The 14,530-nt window shown below is 36.6% G+C and overlaps 1 protein-coding gene across 18 annotated transcripts in view; it reads left to right on the top strand.

Moving 5' to 3' along the window:
• Positions 1 to 14,530, top strand: part of Rbfox2 (RNA binding fox-1 homolog 2) — a 267,810-nt gene that overhangs the window by 75,392 nt on the left and 177,888 nt on the right. For 16 of the 18 annotated variants that reach the window (XR_007108445.1, XR_007108444.1, XM_047550776.1 and 13 more), the window contains exon 2: positions 11,294 to 11,344. The exons of the other annotated variants lie outside the window; for them this stretch is intronic. Coding sequence is in view for 14 of the 16 variants with exons in the window: in XM_047550776.1 (XP_047406732.1) it covers positions 11,294 to 11,344 (51 nt within the window). In the remaining 2 variants the exon portion in view is untranslated. The remainder of the gene's footprint in view (positions 1 to 11,293; positions 11,345 to 14,530) is intronic. 18 annotated transcript variants of the gene reach the window in all.

Below are 14,530 nucleotides of genomic sequence, written 5' to 3'. Positions count from 1 at the left end.
TTTTAGAAGAAAACTTACAGTTAAATCTTTATGACCTTGTATTCGACACTGGATTCTTGGATATGTCATCAAAAACACAGACAACAAAAGAAAAAAAATAGATAAATTGGAGTTTATCAAATTAAAAACTTTTATGCCCCTAAGGACACTATCAACAGAGTGAAAAAGCAACCCACAATGGAAGAAAATTTTGCAAATGCTCAGATGTTTGCTCTACTCAGGGATTAATATATGAGGTAAATAAATCCAGCAACATAATATGACATATATAATTCAATAACAGTAAAAACCAAATAGCTTAATTTAAAAATGGGCAGAAGACTTGAATAGACATTTGCACAAAAAAATTTACGCAAATGACCATTAAATACATGAAAAAATGCGTAGTGTCATTAATCATAAGAGAAAACAAATTAAAGCCACAGTGAGATAACATATGCCCATTAGGATAGCTGTTCTTAAACAGAACACTAGTGTTGGGCAAGGATGCCAAGAAGTTGGAATCCCGTGCGTTGCTGGTGGGAATAAAATTGTGTAATTGCTATGGAAAAATGATATAGTAGTTCTTCAAAAAATGAGGAGTCAGTTAGAGCAATCCCACTTCTGGGTATATACCCCAGAGTATTAAAAGTAGGGCTTAGCTGGTATTTGTATACCATGTGCTTAGCAGGTTTATTCACAGTAGGCAAAAAGTAGAAACAACCCAAGTATCATTGCATATATATGATGAATGATAAGCAAAATGTTATATTCATATACAATGGTGTATTATTAAGGCTTAAAAAGAAATTCTGACACATGCCACAATGTGGATAAATTGTGAAGATATCATGGTATGTGACATAAGCCAATCACAAAAGTATAGATGCTGTGATTCCACTCATGAAGTGTCTAGAGTAGTCAGATTTGTGGCGACACAGTAGAGCAGTGTTTGCCCGGGAGTGGAATGAGGAAGGGAGTTGGTGTTTATTGTTGAGGAAGACAGAGTTCTGCAGGTGAGTGGTAGTGTGCACAATGATGTGAGTGTACCTGATGCCACAGAGTGTATACTTAAAAACGGCAAAAATGGTAAATTTCATTAAAAAAAAAAAAAAAAGAACCTGCTGAAGAACATTTATAGTAGGTTGAGTATCCCTTATCTAAAATGTCCCTTACCAAAAGTATTTTGGACTTGATATTTCCTTTTGTAATTTGGACTATTTGCATATATATAACAAGATATCTTGGGAATAGGACCCAAGTCTAAATGTGAAGATCATTTATGTCTCAGGTATGCCTTATACACATAGCCTGGAGGTAATTTAGTATAATATTTTTAATAATTTTGTGCATGAAACAGTGGTCCATTGTTTGGAACTTTCCATTTGTGGCATTATGTTGTGCTAAAAAAAAAAAAAAGTTGAATTTAGAGCATTTTGATTTTTGGATTAGGGATATAGTATGATCTTAAACCTTAAATGGAAGGGGTAAATTAAGGGTGAATTTTATTTCTTATTTATCTATTTTATGACTATCATTATTGAATTTTAATTAAGATAACAAAAGCAAGAACAGAATGGATTTGTACAGGAAATTTAAAAACAGCATTGAGGCAGTCACGGTGGTGCATGCATGCTTGTAATCTCAGCAACTCAGGAGGCTGAGACAGGAGGATCACAAGTTTGAGACCAGCCTCAGCAAATTAGCGAGGCCCTTAGCAACTTAGTGAGACTCTGTCTCAAAACATAAAAAGGAATAGGGATGGGACTCAGTGTTAAAGCAACCCTGGGTTAAGACCCCAGTACAAAAAAACCATCCCCAGGTGGGGAGGGAAGAACGGAAGTTCAGTGGATTAGACAAAGGGGAATGAAGGGAAGGGGGGAGGGGTATGGGAATTGGAAAAACTGTGGAATGAATTGGACATAACTTCCCTGTGTTCATATAAGAATACACCACCAGTGAAACTGCATATCTACATCACGTACATCCATCCATGAGAATGGGATCCTAATTAGAGTAAGTTATACTCCATGTATGTTAAAATATACTCTACTGTCATGTATATCTAAAAAGAACAAATAAAAAATATTAGCAGCAATAAAGTTAAAAAAAAAATCCACTCCCAAGACAGAAAGTATTAGCCACGCAGGGATTGATTCCTGAAGAGTGGACTGCAAACTGTATGAAGTGTGTATATGTTACAAAAGGCAGAGTTGCTATGGTTACCCTAGTGATATTCTCTTTCTGTCCTCAAATACTAGAATTGATTTACATCTTGTTGTTGTTGTTGTTTGTTTGTTTGTTTTGTTTTTTAAATTTTTAACACAGCTTTGTTGTTTTGAACTTTTGAACTCAGGCTATCCTCCCGTCTCAGCCTTCAAATAACTGGGGCTTTGGGCATGTTCCAGCGTGCTTGGCTTTAATATCAGTAATTTTTAATCCAGTGTTTGAGCATCTTTAATAGGGTTAGTTGGCCATTTGGCACATATTCCTAAGTAACTGATATTGGAGTAAGCTAAGAAAAAATAAGGATGGCTAGTTGGAAATGTGCTTTGTTGTAGGATTTAGACCCATAGACTTTATAATTTCTTAAGTCATTTGCAGCTAATATACAAGGGAGTGGGGAAGGAATTCTTTTTTTTTTTTTTTTAATTTGTTCTTTTTTAGATATACATGACAGTAGACTGTATTTTGATATATTATACGCACATGAAGTATAACATTCTAATTAGCAAGGAATTCTCTTTGAGCTTCTCTTGTATGTTGAATACTGTTAGGTAAGCTTCACCTGAATTATTTCATTTAACCATCAGACTTAATGAGGTGGGAATTATTGCATAGTAGAGAATTAAAATTGAGACTCAGGTTGCTTGAGCAGAATGGCTTAGTTAGAAAGTGACTCGTTCTACCCAGTGTTTGACTCTGCATCTAACTCCCGGAGGTTGGAGGTTGTGATTTCCTTACTGCATCAGGAGTGGGATTGGATGTCTGAGGCCAGTAGTTGATGTGAATGGAAAGCAAGGAGGTCTGAGTTCCAGGACCTCTTTTATGTTTGTTTAAAGAATTGAAAAGGGCACTTCTCCTAAGTCTTAGCTGCCTCACTTGTAAAGAAAGGAGTTGGATTGGTTCTCTCTTCAATCCTTGAAACTCTTATTGAAAAGAGGACATTGTAGTGTGTTCCAAAGGTGGTCTGTGAGGACCCATTAAATCCTCACGTCATGTTTCAATATTAAGCATACTGTTTATACCAGAGCATATTTTAATTAAAAAACAAAAACAAAACCCCAGGGTATTGGGACTGGGAATGGTGAGTGAAATGAAGAACTTAGGTTAGTTGCCTCCATGCGGACAGGGGTTGGGGGCCGGAGAAACTAATTTGCTGCAAACAAGATAGTAAAATAGCCTGAGGTATTGGGTTTTTTCTAACCCTGTCCCCTGTCAGGCCATGTGGTCTGAATCAGTCTTTCTTTCCATTATTAAATATGTACAAGGTAATATGAAAGTCATTTGACCAGGTAGTAAGTCACTGAAAAATCCGAGCTTGTCTGTTTGCTCAAGTTGTTTGTAGAGGACAGCATGGGTTTTTTTTTTTTTTTTTTTTTTTTCCTGTGCTAGGGATTTGAACCCAGGGCCTTGTGCTTGTGAGGCAAGCACTCTACCAATTGAGCTATATCCCCAGCCCAGGACAGCATCATTTCTTACGTTCCTTTGCTTCCTTTGACTTTCCTCACCTAAAATTGTGTAGTGGCATGAATTTATTTTTTTCTGTTTTCAGTATTCTACTTCCCCTTCTACTTTGTGAAACTGCTTTTATTTTTTAAAAAAAATATCTTTTTTAGTTGTAGAAGATAATACCTTTATTGTTATTTATTTATTTATACGTGGTGCTGAGGATCAAACCAGTGCCTCACAACATACTAGGCAAGTGCTCTACCACTGAGGTACAACCTAGCCCTGTTTTGATTTTATCTACGCAAATGAAAGACAACAGGTGTCCTTTTGGATTTGTTTTTAATTGTTTAGTTTAACTTTGTTGTGCATTTCCAGTTTTTTATACTCTGCTCCTGTTTAACTTTCACGAGTGATATTGGCCTGTAAGAAAAACTAGTGTAATAAATCTCTGATGCTCAGCCTATGATCTGTTAAGCAGGGAAAGCCAGGGAAGATTTGCAGGGTGGAGTCTTCCTGGTGCTTCATTTCAGTTAGTATTTTATTGATCTCTGCTTAGGATTTATGGCTAGCATGTTATATCACAACATAACTATAGTTGTGATATAACAGGGCTTTTTGAGCTTTGGGATTAAGTCCTCTTAGCACCCCTCTTAACCTGTATTTTAAAAGTGCTTAAGAAAATGGTATCTTTTTCCTCCTCCTATATGCAGTGTTCTGGGTAATTTTACCAGTATTCTTTGCAAATGTATTAGCTAATCATTCAGAAATAATAAGGTAATTTTCAGAAAACATTTAGAAAATAGGCTTATCTTGTAATTATTAAGAATAAGCTCCTTAATGGCAAGGGCGCTGGCACTTTGCTTGGCATAAAGCAAAACAACACAGTCCACTCTTACTGATTGAATCAAGGGTTCCTCTGCTTAAATGATTTTTCCAAACCTCTGTGCATGTGTGTGGAGCTTCTGAGGAGTCAGTGAAGAATATGAAAGTCAGGTGGTTTTCTTGTGTCACTTCTCTCATACTTACATATGTATGATCCATTGCAGTTGCTGTATTTGACAGTTACTTAGGGATCCTTGGTTTCACTTTTGCTTGTCCACTGACCAGAAGCTCCTAAACAGGTTTCATTGCTGACCTCTATAGCTACTAAGGATACCTGATATCTATGGTTGGTGGATCCATCCTCCCTCCTTCCTTCCCCCCTTACCTCCCTCCTTCGTCAAACCCAGGACCTTGGCATACTAGGTAAGCACTCTGTCAGTGAGCCTTTTATTTTGAGACAGGGTCTTGTTAAGTTGCTGAGGCTAGCCTCCATTGTGATCCTTCTGCCTCAGTTGCCTGAATATCTGGGATTACAGGTGTGTGCCACTGTGTCCAGCCAGTTCCTTTATTTTATTTTATTTATTTTTGAAATTTTTTGTGCCCTCTGTGCTTAGGCAGTCAGTTTCTAAGCCTTTCAGTCTTACTGAGCCAGTAGTGCTTGCTTATAGGTACATAACTACTAAGTTGTATCCGTCTTTGGAGTTTAGCACATATGATTTTTCTATCCCATCTGTTCTCTTAGCTTTCTTTATAATTCTGTCTTGCTTTCAGTATTAGTTATAAGTTTTACTAGACCTGCAGATCTTTGGACCATCATAAATATCAGAGCCTGGATCTGAGAAATGTTTTTTTTTTTTTTTTAAACTAGTTGTTACAAGTGGTGGAAGTACTGGGTATAGAATTGAGACCTAAGTCTGAAGGCAGCTCAGCCATTAGCATTTGGTATTTATTTGACTTTGAGCAAATCATTTAAACTTTTGGAAATTTAAGTTTTCTTGTCTGTAAAATGAGGTTGATAAAACATGTTTCATGCATTGCGAAGACTAAATGAGATTATGTAAATTTGATTTTATGTGTTATACTGAAATATTGGCAATACGCTAATATTAGCAATAAGCTGTTATGTATCATGCATTTTACATTTTGTAAAATTCAAACAATTCAGACCTTTCACAAATCCTGTATTTCTAAAAATTTTATTTTTTATTTTTAATGCATTATAGTTATACATAATAGTGGGGGTCATTTTGACATATTCATAAGTTCATGTAACAATTTTCTTCATCTCAGTCCCCAGCACATCCTCTTTCCCTTCCCTCCTCCCTCCCTTGATCCCATTCCTCTACTTTGTTGTACTTCTGTTTATTTTTTAATTGGTGCATTATAGTTATGTATAAAATTGGAATGTATTGTGATATATGTATGCATATAGCATAATGGTCAGCTTCATTTCCCAGTTCTTCCATTTTTCCCTCTCTTCCTCTCTCCCCACCTGGTACTCTACTTCATTTTACTGATCTTCCTTCTGTTTTCAAATCCTATTGTTTTTGCCTGATGTAACCAATGTTAGAAGTTAGTGTGTTTATCCTTCAGGATCTTTCCTATGCATTTCTTTACTTTTTTTTAACATACATGTAGAAATAATAATTCTTGTACTGTGATTTTGAAAAATAGCACACTGTTTTGCTGTCATTAATATGATATCATTCATAGGAATTTTTATTTTTAAAAACATACTTGAGATATTGAAATTTTATAATACTTGATAACTATTTCCTTATTAATGGAAATTGAAGTTCTTTCTAGTTTTTCACTGTTACTGACAGCACTGTACTGAAAATCTTTGTACATGCTTCTTGGAATATGTGCAAACAATTCTCTAGAGTAGATAGATGTGAAATTATGAGAAGGTATGTGCACTTAATATTTTTGTTAAATTGCTTTTCAAACTGGTGATCTCCAAATACTTGCATTCCTGTTAGATATGAAGGTACCAGTTATGCACTTTCTTGCCAGTGTGAGATATTTTCATTTTGATTTTTGCAGATCTCATGAGTGGAAAATGTATCTCAAATCTAAAAGAATGTTCACAGGCAGCATGGCTTGTGAGCACAAACAGTATAACTGGGAAGAATTTAATTATTCATTAATAGGAAAAATAGTACAGAAATAAATTTTGACATATTTATAAGAAAATACTAAACAGCAGTCAAAATTACTGGGGCATAATGGTATTCATTCATGAAGATGAGTCTCACATAGAATTGAGCAAAAAAGAAAAAAAGCAAATTACTGGAGAATATACACAATAAGACCCATGTCTATAAAATTCAGAATTATTTGCAAAATTAATGCATTTGTAAGAGATAGGTATGTACAAGGAACATAAAAAAGGAAAGTGAGTCGTTTTCTTAAAGTTACAGGCCAGTGAGAGGTGCAGGGAGTTTCTGAGGCCCAGAGAGTTATCAGTAGTCTTACCTGAGAGGCAGAAATACAGAACATAAAGCCTTGCCCAGACAGATCGGAGAGGAGATCCATTTCCTCCAACACATCTCTGTGCAATCTGTTACATCCGGCTTCGCTATTAAAGTTTTGACAACATTGACTTGTAGAAAAGTGATCTTTTTATAGTTTTCTGCATTGAAGATGTTGTGGAATATTGTTTATATGTAGGATGTTCTCTGGAAGTGATGAATAATAAGTTTTTGGAGTTTTCAGTTACTTTCTTAATCATAAATTCCTTTCTGAAAGAATCTTGAAATAATTACTGTAAAGGGATAATATAGAATGGTTTATTAGGAGGAGAATTTGGCAAAATAGAGAAAGGATGGGTCAGCAGTTTGTTTTTCCTTTTTAATATCTGTGTTATTGAGTCAGTTGCTTACTCTCTCTGACTCAGTTTCCCTAATGGTAGGAAACACATTCTTATGTATCCCTGTATTACCTCCTTCTCTTTACTACTTTTTCTTCCCCTTCCCTTTCTTCTGGAACCATGCAGCTTAGTTGTTCAATATCTGCTGGTCATCATCTCTGTCATTAGCATTGTTGGGGAATGGTATTGAAGTAAATTTATTTGTTGATTTCAGGGACCTTGTTCTTTTTTTTGTAGTCTAAGCTGTATGTATCTCCCCTTAAAAATCACGTGAACCTAGGTGAGGTGGTGCACCCATGTAATCCCAGAAACTCAGAAAGCTGAGGCAAGAGGATTTTAAGTTTGAAGCTAGCCTGGGTAGCTGAGTGAGAGACCTTGTCTCAAAACACAAAGTAAACAGGTAGAGTAGCTCAGTGGAAAAGCACCCCTGGGTTAAATCCCTAGTAACCCAATTCCTCTTGCTTCCCCAGTGTGAAAATAGCCAACATGGCTTAACTGTTATTATTTTTAAATAGGTTTAATGAGATTTAATTCAGAGATCTTTAATCTCACCTTTTAGATATATTTTTAATATTTTTAGTGTAATCATAGAGTTGTGTATATATCACCAGTGTCCAATTCTAGAATATTTCCATCATCCTCCCAAAAAACCCCCATTATCTGTTAGCAGCCACTGCTCATTTCCACCCTCTGATCTTTGGAACCACTAATCTGTTTTCTGTCACTATGAATTTGCCTAGTTGGACATTTCCTATAAATAGAATCATGTAATTTGTTGTCTTTTTGTGTCTGGCCCTTTTCACTTAGCAGGATGTTTTCAGATCATCCATGTTGTATCAGTATTCCATTCCTTTTTAACTGATAAATAGTATTCACTTATGGATGTTCTGTATTTTGTTTATCAATTGGTGGACATTTGGGTTGTTTTTGCATTTTGATTATTATGAAATAATGCTGCTATGAACTTTCATGCTCAAGGTTTTGTATGGACATATATTTTTGTTGTTCTTGGTTATATACCTTAGTGTGGAATTGCTGGGTGATATAGTAATTCTCTTTGACACTTTTGAGGTACTACCCAACTGTTTCCAAAGCAGCTGTACCATTTTACATTCCCAGCCAGCAATGTTATAAGAATTCCAATTTTTCTATATCCTCACCATGGATTGTTATTGTCAGACTTTTTGATTGTAATTTTGTGTGTGTGTGTCTCTGTGTGTGAGTGATGTGGTTTAAAATTTTTTAAAAAATAGTTGTATATATGGTTTAAAATTTTTTTCAATAGTTGTATATGGACAGAATGCCTTTATTTTATTTATTTTTATGCCGTACTAAGGATTGAACCCAGTGCCTCATATGTGCTAGGCAAATGTTCTGCCTGTGAGCTACAGCCCCAGCCCTCAATATGGTTTTGATTTGCATAATGGCTAATGGTGTTTAGCATCTTTTCATGTGCTTACTGGCCATTTGCTTATCTGTTTTGGAGAACTGCCTGTTTAAATGCTTTTTTCTCTTTTTGTGTGTGGTGCTAGAGATTGAACCCAGGACCTCACTAGGCAAGTACTCTACCATGAACTACCTTCCTAGCCCTCTTTTCTCATATTTAAGTTGAATTTTTTTATTGTTTTTTAAAAATATTTTTATTATTTGTTGATGGACCTTTTTTATTTACTTATTTATATGTGGTACTGACATTTGAACCCAGTGCCTCACACATGCTAGCCAAGTGCTCTATCCCTGAGCCACAACCTGGCCCTCTTTTTATTGTTGAGTCACAAGTGTTCTTTATATAGTCTGGGTATGCATCCTTTATGAGACATAATTTGCAAATATTTTCTCCCATTCTGTGGGTTGTCTTTTCACTTAAAGGTGTCCTTTGAAGCACAGAAGTTTTAAATTTTAATGACATCTAATTTGTCCCTTTTGCTTTGTCACTTGTGCTTTTGGTATCATATTGAAGAAACTGTTGCCTAACCAAAGGCTTAGGGTTTAAGAGTTTTATAGTTCTGGATATGATCTACTTTGAGTTAATTCTGTATATGTTGTGGGGTAGGATTTCAACTTCATTTTTTTACATGTGGATATCCAGTGGTCACAGCACCATTTGTTGAAAAGACCACTCTGTTGACTTTCTTGGCACCCTTTTGAAAAATTAGTTGACCATAACGATAAGGTTTTTTTCCTGGACTTTGAACTGTGGTCCATTGGCCCAAATGTCTGTCCTTAGGCCAGTATCACACTGTCTTTTTTGTGGTGCTGGGGATTGAACCAGGGCTTCCCACATGCTAGGCAAGTGCTCTGCTACTAAGCTACATCCCCAGTACTTTTTAATTTTTTGATGCAGGGTCTCACTAAGTTGTCCAGCCTGGTCTTGAACATGTGATCCTTCTGCCTAAGCCTGGGATTACAGTTGTGGACCACTGTGTCCATCTCATACTATCTTGAGTGTTCTAGCTTTTTAGTAAACAAAAATCAAACTATGAGTCCGTCAACATTTTTTTTCTTACTCAGGATTGTTTGGGTACTCATAATTTTTTTTAAGGCAGGTAGCTTCATAGTGTCCAAAATAGAGAATTAGGACTTGGCTTTCTTTGATTGAATCAGTGACTAAATCCCTAAGTCATTTCTGGTTCTATAACTCCATTTATTTACTTACACATTCTTTTGGTTGTCTACTATGTATAGACATTGACTCGATTTTGGGGAAACCATGATAAACACAACACAGGGACTCTGTAGTGAGTTTAAAAATTGACTCTTGGCACTCTTGTTTTTGAAGGGAGTGTAGACTTTCAACTGTCAAAGAAATGAAGATAATCCTGCCACCATTAGGTGCAAGGGTTATTCTCTTGGCATATTTAAAAGTCCTATCAGCACATATTCCTCTTAAATACTTGTTATGCTAGGAATGAAAGTACAAAGATGGGAGCAAGGATGAATGACTTTAAGAAGGTGTGTTGAACACTTTGGCAATGACAAAATCACCAGCATGTGAATATGTATCTCTTGCCTTTTCTTTGCAGCTTCCTTGAAGGCCAGGGCTTTGTTTCATTCCTCTTTCATATTTCTTCATTCCTCTAACAATGCTCAGGAAATTTCAGTATTCAGTATATGTTGATGGAATGATTGAATGGGTCAAGTAAACCATCAATTAGTGCTTGTGTTGTGTGACTTTACACTAAATTAGTGTTTGCATAGTTTTTATTGACTAGAATCCTTACCTTCAAGGATCTTGATTTAATGGTTTAATGTGAGGTTGAGACGGGCACTTAATATACCTTTAAAAATAAGATTACCATCATAAAGTAAGCTGCACAAATAACCTAAGTAAATATTGACATATATACATGCTTGAATCACTTGAGTTCATAAAATGATACAGGTTGGTAGATAAAGTCTTAAGGTAGAATTTCATCTAGATTTAAAAGAACTGAGGAAAAACAAATTGATAGGGAGGAGGTGCTAAAGTTTTGCAGGTCAAGGGGCAGTTTTCAACAGGGTGCTATTCTTCCCCTTTCTGACCAGGGGACACATGGAAATTTGTGGAAGTTTTTGATTTTTCTAGTGTGTAGGAGTGCTACTGATTTTCAGTGACTAGGGGATGGGTTCCTAAAGTCCCACGGTATGAAGTTAGAAATTGTTCTGCCCCACATCTCACTGGCACCCTGCTGGAGATAGACTGAGAAGGAAACAGATTTAGCTGCACTGGAGGAAAATAGTGTGTATGAATAGTGTTCCTAAGCAGATATTGTTTTTCTGATTTTGCTTGTGCCATTGTAGAGGCTCAGCTGGGATGGATAGATATCTTTGGGTAGGATGGAATACAGCAAAGGAACATTTAAGGAACTGAGAAAGGCATATATTTTGATAAGTTTGGGACAATTTGATTATTCTGGACATTTTGTTTGCTCTTACAGTTTGATTTTTTCCCCCTTTTCTTTTTTATAGAACGAGCCTCTAACCCCAGGTTATCATGGATTCCCAGCGCGGGACAGCCAGGTTGGTTTCTGTTGTTTGTAATGTAGATGGGTGTGTGTGCGCGAGCGCATGTGTGTTTTGTCAAAGGATGTTGTAGTAATCATTCCTGAAATTACTTATTTTAGAGGGTAACACAGCTTGTTTCAGCAGTGAATTTGCTTTTAGGGATACAAAATATATTTCTTAATTCTACAAGTATTTACAATCATGTTATTAAAATTACAGATATTATGGGAAAATAATCACTCAAGTGCAATAATGATTGCTTTTGTTTTTTTCTTCTCTCTGCTGTATAATTATTTTTTGGTGGGGGGCAGGGTACCAGGGATTGAACTCAGGGTCACTTGACCACTGAGCCACAACCCCAGCCCTGTTTTGTATTTTATTTAGAGACGGTCTCACTGAGTTGCTTGGTGCCTCGCCATTGCTGAGGCTGGCTTTGAACTCATAATCCTTCCATCTCAACCTCATGAGCTGCTGGGATTACAGGCATGTGCCACCGCACCTGGCTATATAATAATTTTTTAACCTGGTCTTCTTGCTGCCTTATAATTCTAAATGCTGGACTTGTCTTTTTATTTTCTGTCATTTAGTCTTTGTCTGCACAGATTTTTTGAGTCTTTGTAATAATCTGCAACAAAAAATTCCATTCTCTTCCTCGGGTTTGGGGGCGGAGTTTTCAGCCTTATTGTTTTAATAGAGAGAGTGGACTTTCTACTGCCTTTCTTTGTTAGATGAGGAAGAATGGAAAAAGCTGGGCACAACTGCTTCCTCTGAGGCAAGTTTGTAAAATGTCTTCCGACTCTTCTTGCTATTTGAAGTCTTGAGCAGATGAGGCCAAAACAGAGTTAAGGCAGAGGAACAAATAAGGAGGAGAAATGGTATGGCTTAAGTCAACCAGGTTCTTGGTGAATTTTATCTCCTTGCTGTTTGGAGATATTGACATTCTTGAGGAGATTTGAAAGGGTGGCTCTTTGAAATATCTTTGAATGCCTATCTGTGTTTCCTTATAGGATCGTCCAAAAACGCCACTGCTGTTAGGTTTGTGCGAAGGAACATGAATCATTATAGTGCTAAACAAAGGGATTAACACAGTTTCTCTTTCCAGAAGTTAATTGAATCTCATGAATTTCTGAAGCTAATCTTAAAATCTAGCATAATCAATAGTCACCTATTTGGAGGCCTTCTAGATTTAAGAATATTTACCCAGTTCTTACATTTTTAGTGCTAGGTTGGCATTAAACTTAACCCCAAGAAGGCTGTGAAGAAAGGGAAGAGAATACATCTTATTGTTCATCTCCCAGTGGGATTGTCACTACTGAGATTGAAGATGGAAAGCTTTAGGTGAAAAATATGGTCATTTATTCCAAGTTACGGAGAATATGGAAGTTTTGCTTGTTTGTTTTTCTTTCTGCTTTGGGTCTGTCCCAGAGCTTCTGTAAGCTGTGAAACTTATTCCTTTTGATAGTAGTTCTATATCCTGGCATATATCAGAAAAATTATTGATGCCTGGAGCTCCAGCCTCCAGAGGGTTGGACTGAGTTAGGCCTAAGATTGAGCTTAGCCATTCACATATTTAGAAACCCCTACAGGCGATTACGCTGTGAAACAGAGGCTAAGAACTGCAGTCCTAGAGACTGCTTTGAAGCAGTGACATTTCCTCTGTTTGATCCTGTGCTCTTCACTTAGGACATGTGATATATTAGTTCATGGCCAGCCTCTTAATCTAATTTACATGTAATGCAGTTGTTTCATTGTTTATAAAATTTTACTTATTTTGGAGTAAGAAAGTAAAGCAAACTGATGTAAAGTGTGGAAATAAACTTCAACTGACTTTAAAAGAATCTGAAAGGATACTAAGGCTGTGTTCTTCCTGTGGGAATTACAGATCAGTGAGGAGCTGAGCAAGAGGAGTTAATAGGAATTTGTGGAAACACAGAAAGTAGTCTCTTTGCTTGGAACTACTTTATTTTTCTTTTCTTTTGCAGCAGGGACCTCCTCCTGTAACCTGCACATTCATTACTTATGCTATCTCTGCTGTAGGCCTGTGCAGACCCTTTGCCATGGTTTAAAGCTGCTAATTTACTTTGAGGCACTTTCTGATGGTAACAAGTTTATTTTAGTTTATTTTCTTGGTCTTTATTTTGTACTCTGGATCTTTGAATTAGAGATTGTAGAGTTGTGCAAATAGGCAAATGTTGAATAGCTGCTTGTTGTATTTGATGAATACAGAATCCAAATGAGTACTGCTAATTAATGCGCCTAACCTTGTGAACTCTCACTTTGTGCTTTGAGATTTGGGAGGCATTTATCAGTGTGAAACACTGGTCACTGAACAGCCTGAGCTGGGCAGGAACAGTTGTGATCTTTACATCTCCCTAGTGTGGTCTTGGCCCACCAAATCTAGGAGTCAGGGAATGGGATGAAGGTGAATTTTAATTGGACTGTATTTGCTTTCCTTATTCTTTTGCTGTTCCTTTCTAAATAGATAAGAACCATTTTCAGACAGGATTTAAAAAAAAATCAGCATTGAATGGTGATTTTTTTAAACATTATTTTTTATAACTTTATTTGTTTTATTTATTTTTATATGGTACTGAGGATTGAACCCAGTGCCTCATGCATGCTAGGCAAGCACTCTACCACTGAGCGACGACCCCAGCCCCTTGATGGTGATTGTAAAAGATAAAAACTACAACCTTTTGATTGTTGCAAAACACTTTGATCATATTTTCTCATCTCATTCTTCCAGTTAGCTTTTGAAATAGACAAGGCAGTGTTCTCTTTGGAAGGACAAGGAAATTAAGGCACACAGAGGTAGAGTGACTTATCTAAACTGATAGTTCAAGTTAGTACCTTCTGTTTGAGGCCTGTTCCTCCCTCTTGGAGATTGACTCACCCAGGGGACATATGGTCACTTGAGAGTGTGTTTGCTGGCTCACATTATTTTTCCATTTGGGGGCTTTAGACCTCCTGAAGTTCAGTTATAAATCTGGGAGTTGACGACTACTAGATAAAAATCATTGCATGTTAAATTCGCCAGCACTAAGTGGACCAAGCGTCTCACTGTTCTAGTAACTCTTCCCTTACAAACGCCCCTAGTAACACATTTGAATTAAAAACTTGTGAAGAAAGGGAAGAAAGGCCCATCTTACACCTTGTAGAGATTTTGCTTTTTTATGCAAGGTCACCTCAGCCTTCTTTCCT

Source organism: Sciurus carolinensis, chromosome 4 (assembly GCF_902686445.1).
Source record: "Sciurus carolinensis chromosome 4, mSciCar1.2, whole genome shotgun sequence".
Classification (NCBI taxonomy): Eukaryota; Metazoa; Chordata; class Mammalia; order Rodentia; family Sciuridae; genus Sciurus; species Sciurus carolinensis.
The sequence above is the reverse complement of the archived record's forward strand: the minus strand, read 5'-3'. Positions and strand labels throughout refer to the sequence as shown.